General features: G+C 36.8%; 1 protein-coding gene and 2 long non-coding RNA genes across 3 annotated transcripts; 2 read left to right on the plus strand and 1 right to left on the minus strand.

The window, feature by feature from the left end:
- The first annotated feature begins 6464 nt into the window (after positions 1-6464).
- LOC133736286 (uncharacterized) lies at positions 6465-8057 on the plus strand. The gene is made up of 5 exons (XR_009859492.1): positions 6465-6601; positions 6722-6753; positions 6824-6874; positions 7686-7751; positions 7967-8057. It is a non-coding gene; the product is annotated as an uncharacterized LOC133736286 (long non-coding RNA).
- A 10680-nt stretch (positions 8058-18737) lies between these two features.
- Positions 18738-19969, plus strand: LOC133736293 (transcription factor bHLH162-like). The gene is made up of 3 exons (XM_062163746.1): positions 18738-18977; positions 19076-19426; positions 19597-19969. The coding sequence occupies exons 1-3, from the start codon at positions 18804-18806 to the stop codon at positions 19747-19749; spliced, it is 678 nt and encodes a 225-aa protein (XP_062019730.1). The 5' UTR covers positions 18738-18803; the 3' UTR covers positions 19750-19969.
- A 3294-nt stretch (positions 19970-23263) lies between these two features.
- On the minus strand, positions 23264-23959 carry LOC133736303 (uncharacterized). Its single transcript, XR_009859501.1, has 2 exons — positions 23913-23959; positions 23264-23566 (listed from the first exon to the last, which is right to left on the minus strand). It is a non-coding gene; the product is annotated as an uncharacterized LOC133736303 (long non-coding RNA).
- Between the last annotated feature and the right edge of the window lie 338 nt (positions 23960-24297).

Consider the following 24297-nt stretch of genomic DNA (forward strand, 5'->3'; position numbering starts at 1 on the left):
TTAATTTACCTAAGTAATTATAGGTTTTCCACTTAATTTATTAAAGCCTAGAACGCTAGCACCTTAGTATGGATTCAATTACATGTTCATCAACCTAAGTATGCATCCAAAGATCAATTGACACATAAAAGATGGGATTGAAGCTCGAAATTAACAATTATGCAAGAACATATAGAAATCGCAACTTTTCAATTTGAAAACCTAAAACCTAAAACATGCTTCATAGTATTAGAAAATCACATATTTAAAATCAACACTTCATCATCACAAGAAATCGCAAATCAAGAAACAAGAATAGAAAACCAAATCGCAATTTTATATAAAACCCGAAATAGTTTACATAGCAAAACCGAAAACAAAAATAGAGTTTCATGGTTACACTTTTTGATCTTAAAGGACGCAAGAAGCTTCAAAAGGTGGTGGAATGAATAAGGATCACGGCAAGGATTCTTGAATGGAGAGGAGGATGCTTCACAGCCTTGAACTTGGAATTCCTTGAAGTTGCCGAAACTTGGAAGAGAAGGGGAAGTGTTTGTGGCTTTTGATTCTGAATTTTGTGGTGTGTAGAAGAGCTTCACAAACCTCCTTTATATAGTGAACGGCAAGGGCTAGGGTTCCCTTGAATTTCTCTTTAATTGCATCACTTCGGCCAATAAGAAAATTCTTTTGAAATTGGAGAGCAAGTATTCTTTTGCCGCAATCTTCCATATATGTAGACTTCAATTCGGCCTCCTTGTATGTAGAATGAAATTAGGACTCCAAATTAATATTTATTCCTATATTTTCTTCTCCAAAATTCCATAGAAATCCAAAAAAGATATTTGCCGAAATTCCTTGATATTCTCCTTTATTTTTCACGGCAAAAAGCAATTAGAATGGGCCATGGACTCCTCAAAAACGTCAAGAAGGATCTAGAGCATCATGTGCAAGTCACATGCTTCAATCTTCGGGCCAGACTCTCCCAAAATGGGCCAATTCGAAATCCATCTACATTGTTGCCAAATTCTTCATTATTCTAGAATAATCTTGAACTATCTTGAGTCATCTTCAAGACACAGCATCTCCTAGTCTCACCAGGTCTCCTAGCAGCATCAGGACTCCTAGTGTCATCAGGTTTCCTAGTCCAACTGGGACTCTGTCATTTCTTCATTTTCGAACATAATTTTTCCGAGCTCATTCCTATTCGCATTAGGATTCCTACTTCAATTGGGATTCCTTTTCCTGGTAGAACTGGGAAAATTTCATTTCTCCATTTCTTCTTATTTCTGCGCAAATAACTCATTGCCTTCCATTTCCAGACTCAAAAACTACCTAAAAACACAAAACAAGTTAGAAATCATAATGTTAAGGAAATAACTCAGCAAAATGTAGAGAGAAATACACTAAAATTGTAGTAGAAATTAGTCTCAACATCTTCGCCTTGCAGAGTAAAAGTCTGTACTATATTACAATTCGGAAGCCCTCAGCATCTTATCAATGATGCAATTTTGTAATTAGAATATTATAGATGAGGACCTGATTGAGAAAACTCTCTCTACCTTCCCCGTCTCTGCTATGATGCTAGCTAAGCAATATCGAATCGATATACAAGCAGGAAAAATAGCAAGATTTGATCAACTGATTTCAAGCGATGTCTGTTGTTGAAAAGCATGACACCATTCTTGTGAAGAATTATAATTCTCGACTTGTTGGAAGAAAAGCCATTCCGGAATTGAATTATAATAATGCCCGAAAGGAGGCCATCGCAAGCAAAACCTAAGGAAAAACAATTCGAAGGATTGCTCAATACAGGAAGGAAACTGCCGGAACAACCACTGTGACAACCGTCTTAGTCATGGAAGCTGCAGTGGATGGAGATAGTCCACCGCCATCAACTGCTAGCTGCGTTGCTAACCAAAAGGGTCAAGGTATCTGACGAATCCTGCGCCTCAATCAAAGAATGACAACAAAAAATCGATAAATAATGATACGTGTTTCCGTTGTGGAGAATTCGATTATAGACAAACATATGTAGAGAAACAAAAGAGGTGGCTGAAGCATACAAGATTGTGAAGAGCGCAAGAGTTATCATGTTGAAAGTGATCAAGATGTCGAGCTCGAGGTTGTAGACTTTACTTAATTACTTTTGCCAAAGTCAAAGACATAAATGTCGTTGAATATGATGACTAGAAGCCTCTTTTATTTCAAGGAATTATGTTATGACGCTTGCCATATTTTATTGATAACATAGATTAAAACTTTTTTACGACTAGGCTCATCCAATTAAATGCAATGTCTAGACAATGTTCGGATGATGCAGTGCACTTATGACAGAACTCGCCTCGAATTTCACCATGAAATCCGAAGTGGGCTTGCAGAGCCCACCTTAGGAGAAATCCTACTAAAAAATTGGCAGAATCTACCCTCAAAGTGGACCAAAGAAAAAGTCAAACTTAGAGCCCCTAAAAGTTTGAAATGAGAGTAAAAAGTGAAGATTTTAGTCGTTTGCCATCCAAATGATTAGTAAATAGGTAAATCTAGATACGGGACGTAACAACCTCCTCACCTTATAAAAATTTCATCCTTGAAATTTCAAACTATCAAAGCAGAAGTGGGACTTACAAATCCAAAGTACATCTATTGAGGAAGAGAAAAGTGTACCGATCTCACAAAAAAGATAACAACAACGCATTGACTAGAAGTGTAAGTCTACTAAAGCAAAGGAAGTGTTTCTCCTTAATTACGCAAGATAAGAGTTGGTCAACTAGAAATGGATGACTAACATCGAAAATTGATTCTCATGCCGAAATGCTGAAACTTGGCCTGAAGTTTGGTTGAGTCCATACCGTTCTTGCTGAACTCTATTGCCCTAATTGATAAATCCACCTCATACAATAGTACAATTCCCACTGCTGAACGCACCACCATTCGTATTACTCAATTCCTGACTAGAATTTTAATCAAACTTCAAAATAACATTCTCAGTTATCTAGGCAAACTCTCTCTTATAACTCCACTAACCCCACGTATGACATCTCCAACTAACTGTGTGACATTGCCCCATGAAATTGTTGTATGGAAGATTTTGGCATAGGTATTAAACCACGATTTGATGGTAGGAGGTGGCGGCGCGTGAGGCACTGAATTCACCAAACTTCAGAAATTCTGATTGAAATCTAATGGGTGAAATTAGAACACCAGAAGAGGCAGCACGCGCTGTCACCTCCGACTATCAAATCGTGGTTCAAGATCTATGCTAAAATCTTCCTTACAATATTTCCAACAACTTTTACAACTACAACACGTCCAATTTCAATCGAGGGAGTCGGAATTTAACTCGAAAGTTTCGATGGCCGGAAATCTTTAAATCCAAAATTCATCTTCCTCGGGTTGAATTGAGATGTGAAACTTGGTGAGTTTGTAGAGCATAGCAAGACGAGCAAAGCCCAGTCGATCTCAACGTTCAATTTGGCCGGAATTTGAAAAATATTTTGGAAAAGGGTCGAAGCTTCTATATGTCGATTCGTCATGTACGGTGAATGAAAGGGTGCAAAGCATATATGGTTGGAAAGAGGGTTAGAAGACGAAAAGAATGGTATCAATTTCATGGCCATAGGTGACCGGAAGAAACTGCAGCGAGGCTGCAAAGTTCTGCATCGAGAGGAATAATTTCTGGGTTTGGGAATGACTTTCCATTTCTAGAATGTTCCAAACATAGCTGTTTCCGAAAATAGAAACTGCTATTTATAGTATCGGACATTTTAAAGAAAATTACTAAACTGCCACTAATTTGAAACCCTTATAATTTCTTTGTTACAACTTCGATTTTAGTGTGCTTCATGTCTACGAACTCGGTTTAATATCCTCTACATACTTTCTTGAAGGGAATTTTCTCAATATGTAAACGAAATAAAAGTCAACTTTTAGCGCCCCTAGAAGTTCAAAACGAAAGTAAAAAGTGAAAAATTTCGTCGTTTACCGTCCAAATGACCAGTAAACAAGTAAATCTAGATATGGTGCGTAACAACTTAAGTGATCCTCGCTCCACCAAAATCTTATTCCTCCATACCTGGTCGCAGCTAATTGGAGTTACTGAAAGAATTGAGTGACGACCATTGTTTGAATTAGTTTGGATGAGATCTTTTGGAGATTTTTGATGTAAACATTGGCTTATTAGTGAATAAATTTTGACTTTTATTCCCTCGACTCTGTTTTTAATTTGATTTTTTATCTTTAGGAATGGACTTTGGAGAATTACAATATCTTGCGGATAGTGCAACTACGCATACTATTCTCCGAAATAAGCAACTATTTTTGGAGATATTGCCTACACATTCCTCTGTAGCAAGTATGGCAGGCCCATCAACCTTTATTCAAGGCTATGGAATGGCCCAATTTGCTTTGCCCAACGGCACCATACTTACCATCACAGAGGCTCTCTATGCTCCTCTTGCCTGGAAGACCCTTCTGAGCTTTAGAGAACGGATATCATGTGGAAAAGCATTGTGAAAATGAGAATGAATTCCTTTGCATCACCTCTAATGATTGCATTCGTATACTTATCTTAGAGAAGCTCATGTGTCTCTCTAGCATACTATATGTCACGACTATTTAAGCTATTGAATCTAATAATATTGTAAGAGAAGATCTTTTCAATTTTGACACATATTGGCTTTAGCACGACAAATTAGGTCATCTTGGTCGTGATATAAAAATCCGTGTACTTAAAACTTCACACATACATCCTTTCTTTTGAGCTACATGAAGCAAGAATCGTAAGCCGATTCCTCTCAAACCACAAAACATGGTTTCGTACTTCATTTAACCATCGGTGCACACCGCCGACCACTTGCCAGCACGACGGTGACTCTTTCTCAGTCTCTTCTTGCTTCTCACATAGCTTGTGGTGTCTCAATCATAATTATACCTCTTTGGCCCAATCGACATCCTCATCTGTTATCGCCAAGGCTCATAGCTTATTCTGCAAAGCTTGTTTCTTAGGAAAATTAAGACTAAGACCGTCTTATGCAAAAGATTCCAAAGACTCCATCCCATTCTTACAAAGAATCCAAGGGAATATTTGTGGACTTATCCAACCAACTTACGGACCATTTATATACTTTATGGTGTTGGTTAACGCGTCGACATGCTGGTCACATGTCGCGATCTTGTCCACTCGCAATGCTACTTATGCTAAACTCCTAACCCAAATCATAAATCATTTGATTACAGGCTCACCATGGGGATGATCTAATTTAGTCGATTCGACTCGATAATACAGACGAATTTACATTGAAAACTTTCGATGACTATTGCATGTCAATTGGAATTGACGTTGAACATCCAGTTCCTCATGTTCACACCCAAAATTGTCTCACGGAAGTTACCATTAACAAATTGTAAATGATTGCTTGAACATTGGTTATGCGCACCAACCTTCCAATTTCTGCATGGGGCTATGTAATTGTGCACGCAGCTATACTCATTTGTTTGAGGTCTACTGCCACCCAATCATTTTCTGCGTCATAGTTGGCGACTAGGTATGAGTCTGGCATCTCACACTTACGTATTTTTGGGTGTGCAGTTTATGTGCTGATTGCACAACCACAACGTACCAAGATATGTCCTCAAAGAAAATAGGTATATTGGGTTTAGGGGAGATAAGAACCCTTCATAGGCAATCTCTTTACCGCAAGATTTGCAGATTATCTGTGAGCCCCCGAAAATTTTGTTTAATTTTTAGAATGTAATTTTTCGCTAACAAGATTTTCGCAAGGTGATTTAGGTCAAGAAATCGATTTTGGAAATTGTTTTGGTGTCGAGACCACCTATTGGGCTGACAATTTAAGTTTGGGCCAATGTTCTTTCATTTGGGCGTAAGACGAAGTCAAGAATTGATCCAGGAAATTTCCGACAAAAAAATGAATAAAAGAAAAGTTACGAGCTCTGTAGACCCCCGTACTTTTTCTTGTTATTTTAATTTGTCGCATAACGTATGAAATTACGTATTCGTAAGGTACGAATGTATTCGAGATTAGATTAAGATTTTGAGGCCATTAAAAGGATTAAGAAATTAGAGAAATCCAATTTGGGTCTAGGAAACTATTTTTAAAGTATCGAGGCTTAGGACAAGCCCGGAAAAATTTCCCGAATGGATTCGGCGAAGTGTAGGAGAAATAAGGATGTTTGAAGATGTATTTTCGAATTTGGCTTGAGGAAATTAAAAGGAAAATGAAAATGGAGCAGCCCAAGCCCATTGGCCCAACAGGAGGGGCAACTTAGACATTTCACAATTAAATTTGGGGAGAGGTATAAAAGGAAAACCTTCTCTCAAAACCCTAGCCTCTTCCTCATTTTCTCCCTTTCCTCTCTCTCTCTACCCGAGAGCTTCTCTCTCTACCTCTCGCCGGAAATCGCCCCACCACTGGACGCCGCCGCACCGCCGCCGCCATCGCCGGAACCCCATCCTTTACCAAAATTTCCATATTTTCTTCTCTTCCTTCCCTCTTTCCATTTCTCCAACCAAAATCAAGAAATTTGGCCATCCAACCCTCCAAAAACCTTAGAACCCGAAGCTAAATTGGGGCTTTTTGTGATTTCTTCTTTCCAAGTTCAAATCAAGGTATTATCCATCCTAATCAAGCCTCTATTCCTTCGATCTATACATCTTTCTTATCAAATTCGAGTTTTTGATTTCCATTTTTGATTTTTGGTGCATGAACCCGATTTTCTCTAAATCAAGAGGCTAGGCTATGGGTTTGGCAAGGATTTGTGGTAAGGATCTATCCATGCAACCTTGTTTCGAGATTTTTGGCTGTGGTATTGATGTTGGACGAATTTGTAGGTGAAGAAGGCCAATGAGGAGGATTAGGCCATGAGTTTTGAAGAAGAAAGGGTAAGGAATGGGTTTTGGACAAACCCTAGAATTTTTGGAATTTATTTGGTTGATTTTGATTTTATTGAGATATTGTTGTTGTTGGAAAAATTGTGAAAATTACATTTGAAGAGAGTTTAATTAGTAGGATTTTATTGGTCTAATTTTCAAAGGATTGGAAATTGGTGTTGAAGATTTTGGTGATTATTGTTGTGTAGTTTTGGCCAAAAGAAAAAGAAAAGGAAGAAGAAAAGAAATGTGTTTGTTTTTGGAAGAAAAAGAAAATGAAGAAAATGGTAAAAGTTTGATTAAATGAGTTTTACCTTGGTAAATTGGTAAAAAAGTGAAGAAGGTGAAAGTAAAGGTAAATTCGGTAAAAAGGAGGTAAAAGGTAAAAGTGTAAGTGTGGAGGTGAAATTCATGGTAAAAGTGAAAAGGTAAAAAAGGAGAAGTAAATTGGTAAAAGTAAAAGTAAAACTTTATTTATAATTACTTACTTATTTATTTTTGATAAATAAGAAATAATGGTAAATAAGGGAATACTTGGTCAAAAGTCAGAAGTCAAAGTCAACGGTCAAAAGTCAACTCCGAGAGTTGACCAGGGTTGACCGACCTCGTAAAATGTGAGGATCGACTCAACTTTGGTCGCTCGGATTGGCGATAGTTTAGCGGAGCGATAAGGACGTTTTTCCTTTTTAAGAAAGAAGTTAGTTTCCCAAATTGGTAAAGGTTAAAAGAAGTAATTAATGGTCTCATTGAAATAAAAAGGAATACTTAGAGTTGATCATGATGTTTACCTGGATAATTACTTACAAACTAAGTAATGGTTTAGGAAACACGATCGTTAAGGAAGCTTAAGCGGAAAGCACCAGAGTGTGGAATACGCCGGCATTTCCAGGTAGGGTGAGCTGTCCCTTGTTAGAGGCTTTTCTATATGTGGAATGCTCTAGTATCATAATATGTTGCCTGCAAGTACGTTTTTGGTTGTTCATTAGTCGATGCCTCGTGCTATCCGTGTTTCCATAATTGATAATTGCTTATTGCGAAAACCGAGGCTAGACTTGTATGTTGAGATACTGTACCCATTGTATGTTTGTACTTGTGACCTGAAAGTGAATGGGACCTAGACGCGTAGATTCCTAGGGATCCCACGGTGTCGATAACCGTGAACCTCCGGAGGGGGCCGTGCTCCTATGTTTGTCGAGGAAGAGTGAGTACAGACAGTGAACCAGTCATAGGAGACTCAGGGCCAGGAAATGGACACTTTCGCTACTTGTAGTCATACAGACTATAGAGTAGTTGGCCGGTTCTCGAATTCAGGACGAACCAGGTCGGTCACCGATTTGATTTATATTGGCCGGCAGGTAAGTATCTCGGAGCTCCAAGTGTGTGAAGCATACTGCACATGTTTTATGAAAGAAAACAAATGTTTGTGGTTGCCACTTTTCTTAAAGCATTTTTCGATAAACGTGCACAATATTATGTAGTAAATATTTTCAAGTATATTATTTTTCAAACCTAGCATGGTTGGGTCGGCCCCTACTGGGCATGCGAGGACGAAAGCTCACCCCTACTATAGTGTGCAGGTTTCGAGCATGTGGTCGGGAAGCGTATAGGGGAGGCACATGGCACGGCTTGGCGCATTTCTCTTTAGTTTTATCAAAAGAAGGTTTTGGTCCTTAATTGGATTTTGTTGTAGCTTGTTTTTTTAGTTATTTATTTTCTTACTAATTTATTTGTTTATTTGTTTTCTATTCGCTCATCTACAAAAATTCAGGGAGACCCGTAACCCTGGGGCGCGTCTGCCATACTTGTAGTTACTTAGTGATCCGTTTTATTTTCCAAATTGGGCTCCGATTGCAAGCCCAAAACTCTTAGCCCATTTCGAATTCCGCTTTTGAAAATGTGTTGTTAGGTTGCTAGAATGATTTGTCCAAGAAAGTGTTTTGTAAACCAACAACCTAAACTCAAAAGGCCTTGCGGTTTCGGGTTGATGAGCTATCGAGATGCCATTCGTGACATGTCGATTCCTCATTGGCTCGGAGTCGCGGCGCTGTGGGACCCCCTTCTCAGGTCACCACATTATCACTTTGATTAAACATGCTTCTCATCATTAAAGATAGATAAGAACGTTCAACATGAATGACGTGAATTGTCGTGGTTTATCCCCACTTTGTCTCATCTTAGTCCCGAACTGCGTAGTCCAAAATTAAAGTGCAACAAATTATCAATCTTCATAACGTGGCAGATTCAATGTTCGATGCATTTTCTGGTATCGTGAAAGTGACGAGATCACACATACCTGCTGCAAATGTGCCTGCAATGATCGATAAACGTCCCTACCACAAGAAGTAGTATAGGCAAGGGAGAAGCTAGGCACAGCGCCGCCGTCGAAAATGGCGGCTGGGTGGCTAATGAGGCATGGTTCCCGCTAGGAAGCACATGAGACCTTTAGGTTCGATGATTCTCATATGAGGAAAAAGCCGAATTTGGCACAAACCAATCCAATAAACATTGATGTTCATGATCCATCCCATGAAAATACTCCGGATTACGGTTATGTTTAAGTGACATCGTTGGAGGATGCTTCAACGTTAGAACCTGTTATTGTCTAAGATTTAGCGTTGGCCAAATCTTGGTTAACGTTGGTCCGGTGGGCGGACAGCTACTTGCGATGTTCTCAGAGTTTCCGCTACCTGTCAAGTAAAATACAAAGGGCGTTAGAGGGAGACCGCGTTGGGCGGTCTTTTCTTCTCCGATGCCAAAGTTAGTCAATGTATTTATGTTGACAGAATAACAGTAGGTAAGTAGTAAATGAGTAATTAATGAGGAGAGAGGAGTGGATCTTTTATAGGTGGGGAAGAGACTGGTCTCTTCCTTGTTTTCGATGTGGGATTGATATGCTTCAATTCCCAGCTTCTGATGCTTCAGCGAGGCTATCTTGAAGCGGCGCGTGGCGGTGCGTCAGCGGTGATCTGGGGGTGAGCCGGGGCTCAGGTGATAGCATGCTTGGCTGTGTTTCCGTAGGTCACACCATTGGTGGTTGTTGGTACCGCTGGCGGTGGTATGAGCGTGGCTCATTATAGCTAATTATGCTTGGCAAATGCTTATGTAAGTACAGAACCAATTCTCAAAAATATAGAGACCTCTGTTAATTATACTAGTGTACGTGGGACGTGGAATCAAAACACAATCATCATTGATGATATATTCGCATACTCTTATTGCGCGTGAAATTATTAATTTCGATGATATCGAATCCCGCACTGTCGATGAATGCAAATGCAGAGCAGCATGACCTCGATGAAAAGATGTGATCTAGGATGAACTAGATTCGCTAAGGAAGAGGAAGGTTTTCAAACTAGTGCTACTAACACCTCCTAATATAAAACCCATTAGACATAAATGGGTCTTCGTTAGAAAGCGTAATGAAACGAGGTTGTGAGATATAAAGCTCGACTCGTGGTGCAAGGATTTTCTCAACGCCTTAGTATCGACTATGATGAGACATATTCTCTTATAATGGACGTTATAACGTTCCGATACCTTATCAGTTTGGTAGTTTCCAAAAACCTAAATATGCAGCTTATGGATGTGGTTACTGCATATCTCTATGGCGATCTAGATATAGGGATATACATGAAGGTTCCTTATGGACTTCAACTACCCGAATTGTGTAGTTCTCAGCCATGGAGCAAGTTTTCTATAAAATTGAAACACTCAGTTTACGGATTAAAGAAATCTGGACGGATGTGGTATAACCTATGTGTTTTCATTAAGAAGACAAGGTCCAGGATTTCTATTATTACAGTATATGTCGATAACATGAACCTGATTGGAACACTAGAAGAGTTAAAGGAAACTGCATAAATCATGAAATCCGAATTCGAGATGAAAGATTTTGGAAAAACACGATTTTTCCTTGGAAAAGAACTTGAGCACCGTGCCAATGGAATTTTGGTTCACTAATCGGCCTACACATAAAAGATGCTCAGGCATTTTAATGAAGATAAAGCCAAGCCTAGTAGTACTCCCATGATTGTCCAAAGTCTTGATCATGAATAGGTTCTATTTCATTCCAAAGAAGATGATGAAGATGTGATAGAGAATGAAGTGCCATATCTAAGTACAATAGGCCCATTATTGTACTTAGCACAATGTACAAGACTGGATATCTCATTCGTGGTGAACTTGTTAGCTAGATCTAGTTTTGCACTAACTCGTCGCCATTTGACTGGCGTAAAGAATATCATTCGATACCTAAGAGGTACAACTAATATGGATTTATTTTATCCCTACAGGGAGAAAATCAATTCTGATTATGTGATGGAATTGGACTCCACGCGAAGAATCACTGCGTTTGCCGAACAAAAATCCAACACCACCGTTGCCGACTCTACCAACACAGCAAGAACTCTACCGCTTCCTCCCCTTATCAAAATTCGAGTCATGTGATGGATTTTGCTGATGTTGGGATGACCCGCACAAAGATCGTTCCCAAATTGGTTGTGTTTTTACAATGGAAATACCACGATATCTTAGAGGTCTACTAAACAGACCCTCATCGCTACTTCTTCGAATCATCAAGAGATTTTTACTCTTCACGAGACAGTTCATGAATGTATATGGATTAGATCCATAATTGCGCATATTCAAAGTACATGTGGTTTGAAGTCAACCACAAATAAACCTACATACATATATGTGGACAGTGCCGCTTGCAATGAACAAATGAAGTAAGGTTTCATCAAAGGTGACAATAGCAAGTATATGTCGCCAAAATTCCTTTATAATCAGCAACAACAAGTCCTCCTTAAAATTGAAGTGAAGTAGGTTCGATTTAAGGATAATGTGACATATTTATTCACTAAATCATTGCCCAAATCCACGTTCGAGAAACTTGTGCATAGCATTGGTCTACGCAAAACTATCCAAGCTCCCAGAATTGTAAACATCAGGGGGAGGTTTTATACCTACATGGTGTTCTCGAAATGTGACGCATGTTGTACTATTTTTCCCCTTCGATTGAGGTTATTTTTGTCCCAAAATATTTTTGTTACTCGGCAATGTTTTTAATGAGGCAACATGAGAAACGTCATCAACATCACATGACATCACGTTTGGATGTCACAATAGGGAGTGTTGCAGGAAACCTAGGTTTGCTATGACTAGTCCAAATAGGAATGTAAAATCTTATGTAGTAGATTTAATCATAGATTTCCTATCTTTTTTTAGAATAGGATTCCTTGTAATATTATGTAATCTTTGTACTCTTTCCCCTCTATATGAAGGACCCTATTATCAATAAATAAGCACACAATTCTCTCCAAAATTCTCTTATTCTACAACAAAGAAAAACATTTTTGATTGAAAAAGAAAAAAGAGTTATTGAGAAGTACGACAAAGCAAAAAAAAAAAGGGAGCAATAATCTTAGAGAGGTATATATCAAATGGCAGGATGAGGCCTCAGTTTTGGGCCTCGTATTCTTCATATTCTTATGTCTAAAACTTTATAAGCCTCAGTTTTCAATAATTACTACACCTTGTCTAACAAATAATAAAATTAAAATTGCTAAAAAAAAATATGAGGCCTTCTTTCAAGTGAGGGCCAAGGAGATTGCCTTGGTCGCCTTCCCTTGGGGACAGCTCTACTAAGGGTTGGGGCTTTGGACCTGAGGAATTGAGAAATAGACCCGAATCAAACTGGAACCCACAGTTTGATTCGAGTTTTTCTCTTAATTTTTATCTTCAGTTCAGGCTCAGTTCTCATGGAGCATTTGTCAGTTTGGTTCCGATTTTTGTGTTTAACTTTTAGTTTTACACAAACTGATATAAGAGTCTGTTAATTCTATAAATTTATACTTTTATTATATTAGGTGGCAACTTTTAAGTGTGCAAGCCTATACTATTGCAATAGGCTTGCCCACACATTACCCCTAACAAAAGTACAAAACCATAATCTACCTTTACCCACTCACATATTTCTACATCTCACTTTCTCGGCCGCCCACATCATTCACATTTCTGAATTCTTTAAATGTTTATGTCATGTCTTCTCAACAACAAACCTAGCTATCTTCTTCATTTTCTTTCCTTTTCTCTTCTTCTTTTTCCTGTCCTTTTCTCTTCTTCTGCTCTGTAGCTAGTTAGCTACTGTTCTAGTCTTCTAGAGGTGTGAATTGATCTTCTCGACTTCTTCATAGCTACAGGTCTGAGGTTTCTCTAGATCTACTGCATAAATTTGTATTTTACATAAATATAGTTTAAAGGCGCAATATCAAAATAACCATGGACGATCACGATTTACAAAATCTAACAAGATTTTTTTTTTTTGTCAAGGAATAATCTAACAAGAGATCTTTTCGGCAAGGAATCTAACAACATTGTTAGATCGGCTCAAATTTGGAACACAAATGAAGAACTGAGGAACCAAACAGATTTTTGTCGGTTAGGGTTTTGCTTGGTTCAAGAAGCTGAAAATCATCAAATCAACCTGATCTTTGTTTTACCGATTTGGTGCCCATTTCGGCTATGACGGCTAGAAAGCTGACCTGATCCCAGCCCTAGCTTTACCAATATACTCAAAGGTCAAAGGTGCATATGGCGGGTGTTCTACCGGGTAATAATATAACGCTAATTGGCCTTGTCAGCCTCACTTAATAATAATGCTTGAATGTCTTATTGGAGTGAAATTTGGTCTTTCACCTTCTTGAAGAATGTAATTGGGTCTATTGATGAGGAGTGAAATCCACACTTCCCATTTTACAATTCACACTGCATTTTTTTTTTTTGAAGTCACACTGCATGTTTCTATTTTCAGTAACTTAAATTTTGTCTTTATATGAGAATTATGACCAAAGAAAGAAAGATGGAGTGTGGACTACACATTAGGGATTGTGGATTTCACTCCCCCTATTGATAATTATACCCAATATAAATTACTGAACTACACATACAAGATCAGTCGACCAAAACTGAATGTGAGAACAGGCCATGTGGTGCCAATTATGACCAGGAGAATTCTTCAAGGAAATATGGAGAGAATTACTTAACCTTTAAGAATTTGTAATTATAGTCATTGTGACTTAGACATTCCAACTCTTCTTTTAGACCATAAAGTCTGATCTTATTGCTGAAATAAAAGATCTAACTGAATTTATCTTCGGATGCTACTTGGTTAGAGACCGCAATGGTACCTTCACCTCCCAATTTCATTAAGAAGGTGGAGAGATGTGCAAAAAGATAGTCTATCTCCGGAAAAAAAAACAAAAACAAAATCTAAGACTTTCATGTTATATTTAATTAGATCTGTCAATGAATTGAATTTTGATCGATTCGTTGTTAATATAACTTATATTAATTGCATTCTACTGCTGAGACTATTTATTAGTGGTATATAAATTTTGTTAGCTAGCCACGTTATTATAGAGACTTGTAAGTTGTAACCATTGACTTTATTGATAGATGAAATTCTAGTGTACGTAATATACGTTAGACTGGTCCTTTCAAAAAAAATATATGTTAGACTGATATAGGATGAGATTTTAGCAAATTTCAACAAAAAACATCGAAAAGAAAGAAGCGTTGTCATATTAGTGTGATATATGGACTTAGTTAGTTACTCACTTTATTAAAGAGACTTGTAAGTTGTAATTATTGACTTTATTGATAGATGAAATTATGGTGTACCTAATATATGTTAGACTGATGTAGGACAAGATTTTAGCCAATTTCAACAAAAAAACATCGGAAAAAAAAAACCAGTTCGTTCTTAACCACTATAGTAGTCGCAGCCAAGCCAAACAATTACGGCAAAAATCAACCCCGCAGCAACTCCGGGGCTTAGCAACTAGTTCTTATGTCTAAAATTTTATAAGGCTCCATTTTCAATAATTACTACTCCTTGTTTAACAAATAATAGAACTATAAATTGTTAAAAAAAAATATGACGCCTTCTGTCAAGTGAGGGCCAAGGAGATTGACTTGGTCGCCTTCCCTTGGGGACAACTCTACTTAGGGTTGGGACTTTGGACCTGAGGAATTGAGAAATTGGCCCGAATCAAACCGGAACCGACAGTTCGATTTGAGTTTTTCTCTTAATTTTTGTCTTCAGTTCAGGCTCAGTTCTAATGGAGCATTTGTCAGTTCGGTTCCGATTCTAGTGTTTAACTTTTAGTTTTACACAAACCGATATAAGGGTCTGTATATTCTATAAATTTAGACTTTTATTATATTAGGTGGCAACTTTTAAGTGTGCAAGCCTATACTATTTCAGTAGACTTGCCCACACATTACCACTAACAAAAGTATAAAACCATAATCTACCTTTACACTCACATATTTCGACATCTCTCTTTCTCATCTGCCCACATCATTCACCTTTCTCAATTCTCTCTATGTTTATGTCATCTCATCTTAACCACAAACCAATCTTCTTCCTTTTCTTTCCTTGCCTTCTTCATTTTCTTTTCCTTTTCTCTTCTTCTGGTTAGTTACTGTTCTAGTTTTCTAGAGGCGTGAACCGATCTTCTCGACTTCTTCATAGCTATTGGTATGAGGTTTCTCTAGATCTACTGCACAAATTTGTATTTTACGTACATATAGTTTAAAGGCGCAATATCAGAATAACCATGGACGATCACGATTTACAAAATGTAACAAGATTTTTTTTTCGTCAAGGAATAATCTAACAAGATATCTTTTTCGGCAAGGAATCTAACAACATTGTTAGATCAGCTTAGATTTCGAACACAAATGAAGAACTGAGAAACCGAACAGATTTTTGTCGGGTAGGGTTTTGCTTGGTTCGAGAGGCTGAAAATCATCAAACCGACCTGATCTTAATTTGTTTTATCGATTTGGTGTTCATTTCGGCTATGACGGCGAGGAAACCGACTAATAATACAACGCTAGCCCTAGCTCTACCAATATACTCATATCACAAAGGTCAAAGGTGCAGATGGCGAGTATGCTACCGAGTAATAATACAACGCTAATTGGCCTTGTCAGCCTCACTTAATAATAATGCTCGAACGTCTTATTGGAGTGAAATTTGGTCTTTCACCTTCTTCAAGAATGTAATTAGGTCTATTAATAAGGAGTGAAATCCACGCTTCCCATTTTACAATTCACACTGCATGTTTTTTTTTTTTTTTTGAAAAGTCACACTACATGTTTCTATTTTTAGCAACTTAAATTTTGTTTTTACTAACTTAAATTTTGTCTTTATACAAGAATTTTGACCAAAAAAGAAAAGATGAAGTGTAGATTACACATTAGAGAGTGTGGATTTCACTCCCCCTATTGATAATTATGCCCAATATAAATTACTGAACTACACACACAAGATCAGTCGACCAAAACTGAATGTGAGAGCAGGCCATGTGGTGCCAATTATGACCAAGAGAATTCTTCAAGGAAATATGGAGAGAATTACTTGACCTTTAAGAATTTGTAATTATAGTCATTGTGACTTAGACGTTCCAACTCTTCTTTTAGACCATAAAGTCTGATCTCATTGCTGAAATAGAAGATCTAACTGAATTTATCTTCAGATGCTACTTGGTTAGAGACCGCAATGGTACCTTCACCTCCTAATTTCATTAACATGGTGGAGAGATGTGCAAAAAGATAGTTTATCTCCGGGAAAAAAAGAAAAAAAAAACAAAATCTAAGACTTTCATGTTATAATTAATTAGATCTGTCAATGAATTGAATTTTGATAGATTCGTTGTTAATATAACTTATATTAATTCCATTCTACTGCTGAGACTATTTATTAGTGGTATATGAATTTTGTTAGTTAGCCACTTTATTAAAGAGACTTATAAGTTGTAACCATTGATTTTATTAATAGATGAAATTCTAGCGTACGTAATATACGTTGGACTGATATAGGATGAGATTATAATCAATTTCAACAAAAAACATCGAAAAGAAAGAAGCGTAGTCATATTAGTGTGGTATATGGACTTAGTTAGTTACTCACTTTATTAAAGAGACTTGTAAGCTGTAATTATTGACTTTATTGATAGATGAAATTATGGTGTACGTAATATATGTTAAACTGATATAAGACGAGATTTTAGCCAATTTCAACAGAGAACATAAAAAAAAAAAAAAAACGTTATCATATTAGTGGTATATGAATTTTGTTAGTTACCCACTTTATTAAAAAGATTTGTAAGTTTTTTTTTTTTTTTTAAAGAGGGCTTGCACAGCTGCCCTTAGGCCTTGATCATTAATGAAACTTTAGAATACATGGAGGGGACATGATACCTGAACCCCAAATTACAATAAGCATAAGAGATTTGTAAGTTGTAACCATTGACTTTATTAATAAATAAAATTCTAGTGTACATAATATGTAATATATGTTTTTGCGCTTTATGATATATATGGTATTCCTACCTACTTCCCGTAACAACCACATGGATTACTAATGGTGGGTTTTTTTTTTTTTTTTTTAATGAGAAGAAGATCAATAATTGTGGTTGAGTCGTCTATATTTGTCTAGACTATGTACAGTAAGTAATTAGGTCAGGATCGTTAATGGAAAGACTTGAAAGTCAAAGTCTATACCAATTAGAACCTGCCGAAATATACACAGTACGTAGTTCACAATGTTCCTGTTCTTCTGAGGCTTAACCCCTAACTAGGCTCCGCATCCAATACACACTCAACAGTCAAGACTCAGACAAAGGAAGCTTCATGATCATATATCGTGTCCTAAAAGTTAAAATTAGCCTTATCAATCAATCAATGCTGCTGCCTCCATATAAAGCACGTGCTTCAATTTGTTGCCGCAAATATTTGATGTTCTTTATCTGCCAATTACATGTTCATATTATGTTGATATTTTATGATTAAATGTCATTGTCTTTTATTTTATTTTTTTCATTAATAAATCAAACTCACCATTCTATCATATTTTTCATATTTTTCAGATTTTACCCTGAATTGCTAGTTGACAACTAAATTTTCTAAATGCATATCTTTGCATATAGAAAATGTGAGTAAAAGAATTTCTTATACTTTAAATAATAATAAGATATGGAAGCAAAATTCTAGAGAACTGGTCACCTATTTTCCAACACGATTGATCTGTGGCTATGAGTTAACACATTCCCATCTCGTTTTCTTTGACGAGTTAGTTTTATCGTATTTAGTGATTACTTATGCTCGTTGAATATCAACTTGTACTTCGAACCTTGATTATTGTGTTGAGAGTATTGACCAGGACGATGATCTTTCGGTTGCAAGCCTTTTGGGCCACTTGCTCATTACAGTTTGTTTTTTTTCTTACAGAAGCAGTTTGTTTTTGTTGGAGTATATGAGTATATGATGGGAAACGTTTGACTTTCTTGGTATAGTTTAAGATTGGTAGAATTAGGTCAGGATGTTTGAGTAATGTCCATTTCAGTCAAAGCTTGAGGAGAGGTCATTGTGTTTACTGACATATGCGCCGTGGTTTCTTTTAGAAATGTAATAAGAGTACAAAAAACCGCGTACGAAGTATGAAACTATGAACTGCGTGTGAGGTCTAATGCATTATGCCCCAAAAGCAGTTAAGCATACAGCAAAACAGGTCTTTTCCTGGAAGTTCATATAATCCACACGTGTCTCTCTTTATGTCTACTTTTGCAAATGAAAATTCCAACTTGACGGCTTCTCTCTGTCACTCTTTGTTTCTGATGATGTGTCCTAGATGACGATCTCATATAGCGTAGCTCATCCATTAATCATTACAGGCTTGTGCTATCATCATCATCATCATCATCAAGAAAATTCAACCCTTGCCCCTGCTGGTAAGTCATCCATCACAATGCACTAGCTCCTCTGCTTGCACTTTTTCAAGAGCGTGTATATATATATAGATCCATCGAACTGACCACAACCAACACATACAGCTACAACATTTTAAAACCCTACCTGCTTGCTCTCTTCGTTCATGGGAATTTTGGTGCTTAATTTGCAGCCCGACGTCAAACAAGTAATGGATAATACTCGAGCAACAACATCAGGAACTAAAGTAGAACGGAGGGTTATTGAGAAGAACAGGAGAAACCACATGAAAATCCTCTACTCCCATCTCAACTCTCTCCTCCCAAACCAAAATTCCAAGGTAATCTCCATCTCCATATTTTGCTTGCATTCAACTGCCTTTTGAATTTCATTTTCATGTGATTAATCCAATCAACTACTGGAAACTAATTAATGCAGGAACCTCTGAGTCTGCCTGAACAAATAGATGAGGCAATTAACTACATCAAAACCCTGGAGTCGAATCTGCAGAAATCCAAGCAGAAAAGGGACAACCTAAAGTTTGGTAGGAAAAGATCATATGAATTATGCAGCAGCACCTTTGAGACCAGATCAGCTGCCCCCACAAAATCGCCGCAAATTCAAATCCATGAGAATGGTTCCACCCTAGAGGTTGTTTTGAGTACTGGCCTACACAATCAGTTCATCTTCTACGATATCATTCGCATACTTGACCAAGAACAAGCAGATGTTGTACATGCTAGCTTTTCAGCTTCCGGAGACTCTATACTTCACCTAGTCCGTGCAGAGGTACGTGTCTAGCTAAGTCCTTTACTCCCCATCTTATGCTCTCGCTATGTATATACAATTCGATCGATCTATTTCTAGCTTCCTCGGAAAACCTTACAACATACTCCTGATGAATTGCTGGCACTAGTTAAAATGTGGCTTAAATTCATTGCATTATCTTATGTATGTAGCTGGGCAAGTCGATGCTTGATTTTGGGGCAGCAAGAATAACTGAGAAGCTGAAAAGAATTGTCAATGGATCCGCAAGCGATGAAGAACTACAGCATGATGATCAAGACTACTTTTGGGACTTCCAAATCCATCCTCAGATGTGGGATTTCTGATCTGAGTAGTATTGCATGCAATTGATCGATCGATAAACAAGTCACTAATTCGGGTGTCCAGAATTAGAAATATTGGGCAGTAATCGAAAGGCTAACTAGCTGATCATGTATTATATATACAGGACATGCGTGAAACTATAGTGAACAACATTGTGTGTTATTCCAAATAAACATTTCTAACGTACGTATGTGAGGATTAATTGAACATCTTATATGTCAACTTTTTACTTGCATCGTTAATTCATGAACCCCAGAACTCATAGAACTTTTGTTTTGCCTAAATTTTGTCAGCGGTTCAGTTATAACTAAAACTCCTCATATAGATAATTATCTGAACTTTTGTCTCAAAACGTACAGTTCTAGCCAAGTACACTCCTCAGAAGCAAGGCTTTAGGGAGAAAGACTGTCATTTTTTTTTTTTTTTTTTGAAAGGAGGAGAATGACTGTCATTAGGGCTTTAGAGTTTCCTAATCTCTAAGGGGACGTAAACCTACCCTAAACCTTAGAGGGTGAACCCTAACTCATTTGGTCATTTCCCTTTGGTACATTATATACATATGTGTGTGTGTGAGTGTATAGAGGACCTCCTTAAATCTAAAATTTAAGGATTTTTATTATTTTTTATTAGTATACAACCTAATTCAACGATTGTTAAATTTTAATGCAAAAATTGTGTCTATAAAATTTAATCAAATTCATAATTATTTGGTCATTGAGAATGAACAAACAAATATTGTAGTCTAATTAGAACAATGGTGCTAATCAAATGTGATTAAACGTTTTTCGATCGATTTGGCTAATTTTTTGTTAGATTCATGTGTATATGTAAATAGAGAATGAGTGGTTTATATTATTAAAACTAAAAATATGAGCATTCTTTAAATTTTAAGTTTAAGGAGGTCATCTCTAGAACCTCCCCATATATGAGGTTGTCTATGGTTAAAATGTTTATCATACACTCATTTTACAATCACTTGAACCAAATTTACTATATTGACAACAAATTTATTTACACTATTTACATATAATATATTGAACTAAGTTACAACATTAAAAATAAATTTGTTCACAAACTTGTAATAAGGTTGTAATTACTTCTAATAAAACTAAGATTACACAAAAAATGTTGCTACAATGACAACATCTATAAATTTGTATATGATATACATGTATATGTTGTAAAATTTTCCATATATACCTATAAGAGAAAATTTTACAAACTGTACCCTAAATAAAGTTCATTCATTATTTTGATACATTACATTTAAAAAATATCATACTAGTATATATATCAACTTTTAAACCCAACATAATTTTCATACTCTCTATCTATAACGGTGTAACTTTATTGCCACGTAGGCTATTTCATGGGCATTTTCATCTTTTCATTTTCTCTGTTTTTTATTTTTCCCTCTCTCTCTCTCTCTCTCTCTCTCTCTCTCTCTCTCTCCTGAACCCTTCTCTCCATGTCTACAGCAATCCGAGTTTGAAGACATCATCTCCGATTCAGCTTTCTCTGTCGAGAGCCCACGCCACCAAAGAAGCAGCAGTTGGGTTACAGTAGACGGGCTCATCATGGAATTGATGAAGATAGAGAATTTCTCCTCTATTTGGTTGCTCTCAATTTCAATTTTTTCTAGGTTTTGGTTATTAAATTGTATCATCTGAAAGATAGGGCGTTTTTCTTATGACACCCTACAAATACGTACTTAAATTTCATTCTTAATTTCTTCATTCATCATTAAACCTTAATGCTCTATTTCTTAACATTCATCATCTTCAATCGTTCTAGCTCATTTTATGCTAACGGAAAAAGAATTCGACACTCGGAGGAGGCCAAATAGAAAAAGAATTCGAGTTAAACCCTTGCACCATTGAAAAATGGTATTTTGGGTACCGTAAATGGGTGAACTAAGTAAACTTACAATTATAAAAATATACCTAGGGTGAGAAGAGAATTTAGGATGAAGAAAGTAGTTAGTATGGTGGCAATAGTCACACTCAAAACTAATCATATAAGTAATAATTGAAATGAAAGAAAACTTAATACTTTCCCACATATTTTTCCTTTAAAATCATCGATGCGGGTTGCATATGAGACATTTTTTTTTTGTTACAACCGGGGCCTAGGAGGCCCAAACAAAAGTAAAAGAAAACAACTTAAGTGTTAAAGCACAGGCCAGATCTTCTAGCTCTAGACATAGCAGCAATATCATCTAAATATTCTTGGGCAACATGGATAGGAGGACCATCAAACTTGATGATGCCCAGTTCATGGTTGATGCTATTCTTTTCTAATGCATTAGCAACCATGTTACACTCCCGGAATATGTGAGTGAGCTGTGTATTGGTCATATGAGACATAAGCAGTTTGCATCCATTGAGTAGGGATCCGAGAGGATGAAGGGAGAGATCAGGCATTTGCATCAACTGAACTAAAATAGCAGAGTCAGATTCAATCTCCAAGTTCATAATGTGGTGCTCAGTAGCCAATTTAAGACCATATTAGAGGCCCCATGCTTCAGCCTCCAGAATTTCACCTGAACCAAGATTAATTTGGAAACCAGTGATCCATAGACCAAGCTGGTCCCTAATGACCCCACCTACGCCAATTTTTTCAGAAAGAGAAACTCTTGTACCATCAATTTTCAGCTTATAACAATTCTCAGAAGGCTTAGGCTTAGTTTGGGATTGCTGTGCTGTGAGAGGAAGCACTTCCGAACTTGCTGTGAGAGGAAGCACTTCCGAACTTGCTGTGAGAAGAAGCAGCTGAGGTGTTTGGTAAACTGTTTTGAAAAGTGCTGTGAGAACGAAAAGCAATTTCTAGGTGTTTGGTAAGTTGCAAGGCAAAAATGCTTTGGCTGTGTATAATTACCAAAATGGGCATACATAGTAAGATATGCTACTAAAATACATAATTTTGTTTTTTGATTATAGAACCATACCAAATGAAAAAATTTCTCATGTATTATTCTTCTACCCTTGGTTGGACCGAATAAATTAAACCCTTCAATATGCATATTATGTTTTACTATTACACAAAATAAATATAAAATATTTAGATTAATTTCCCGACCATAGTTCAACGGGAACCATTACACAAAATAAATTAAAGTCACTTGCAATTTGCAACTAAATGGAACTAGTAGATGCATTAATTAGACTTTGTGCAATTGCATTTCTTAACACCTTCATTTCTTGTCTTCCCGAACCACTACTAGAATTATGCCCTCAGACATCGGCAAAAAACCGATGAGAAAAAGAATCTCGACCGATGGTTATTATAAAACCATATGGAACCATCAACTTCAATTCCTATATACTTTCAATGTAAGATGGTTATTACAAAACCATGAATTAGAATGTACCTCCAATTTTCCATGCAGCATTGCAACAAAACCATTGAGACCTAAAAGAGCTCAATGAATTGTACTCTGAGGTATCAAAATTCATGGTCTATGTAGTTACAGGATTCCCTCATGGTATCGTAAAACATAACTTTAAAAAGCAAACGGACTGGAAATACAGTTTTGCTTATTTATTGATATAGATGTTGAAACAAACTGTAAAGGAACAATGTTACACAGTTTGCTTAGGCTATCATATTCCATCTTTCATGATAGTTTTAAAATTGAAGACACTAATCTAAATTTTGGATTGCGTTTTACATGTAAAGTGGCTACTGCATTTCATGATCTGGGCAGATTAGTAGTTGACTCTGGCTTTTTCTTCATTTGCTTTGAAGGACGGCTGCATAGAACCATGCATCTTCAGGCACAAATCTCGTTATTTTAGCTCTGCAAAATACCAGCTTGTCCTAAAATGTAAAGCAAGGTATAGACAGTGTTGATATATTTAGGAATATGAATAGATTGTTGAGAAAGAAAAAAAAAATTAAATGCGGCAAACAAGCACAAAATGCAGCTATTTTTATCGTACTTTAGAATCCACGCACAATGTGCATAAGCCGAGCTGAATTGGTTTAAACTATATAGAGGTTAATCAAGAGAACTTATTATAATAACTTATTATTTCTATTTAATATTGCAGCAAGGTAATATTGACAGATATTTTCTTTTCTCCAAGTTTAATATCTCTCTATACAAAGGCATTGGAAGTTTGAAACAGAAGGTATTACCGACTAATTAGATAAGTTTACTGACCTCCTCTGAACTCCTATGCCAATTGTCCTGTATGTGGGACTTTTACTCAGAGCCGGCTTAGAGGCTGTGCAATGAGTGCGATGGAACAGGGCCCCCAAATTTTGGGGCCCTATATATAATTCTTTGTGCATATATATAAACTATAAAAGGGCCTTGATTACCTAAAAGCTTCGTGGTTCAGTTGGTAAGTAGCTCTTATACCTATTTGGAAGTGCCAGTTCGATTCTCCCTACAGCTTTTTATGCTTTATTTTCTTTGGCCCCTTTTCCTACCTCCATTTTCTTGTTCTTTTGGGCCCCTTTTCTTATTGCAGGTGATTTACTTTTTATTTCTTTTCTTTCGGGGCCCTCTTGCTGCCTCCATTTTCTTGTTCATCAGGTAGATA

The sequence above is a fragment of the Rosa rugosa genome, chromosome 1 (genome assembly GCF_958449725.1).
Source record: "Rosa rugosa chromosome 1, drRosRugo1.1, whole genome shotgun sequence".
In the NCBI taxonomy this organism is placed as follows: domain Eukaryota; kingdom Viridiplantae; phylum Streptophyta; class Magnoliopsida; order Rosales; family Rosaceae; genus Rosa; species Rosa rugosa.

Bases quoted from the DNA above. Each gene is read 5' to 3' on its own strand.
- LOC133736293 (XM_062163746.1), top strand. From the start codon at position 18,804: ATGGGAATTTTGGTGCTTAATTTGCAGCCCGACGTCAAACAAGTAATG. The intron at 18,978-19,075 runs GTAATCTCCATC...TAATTAATGCAG, and splicing joins TCCCAAACCAAAATTCCAAG to GAACCTCTGAGTCTGCCTGA. The intron at 19,427-19,596 runs GTACGTGTCTAG...TTATGTATGTAG, and splicing joins TTCACCTAGTCCGTGCAGAG to CTGGGCAAGTCGATGCTTGA.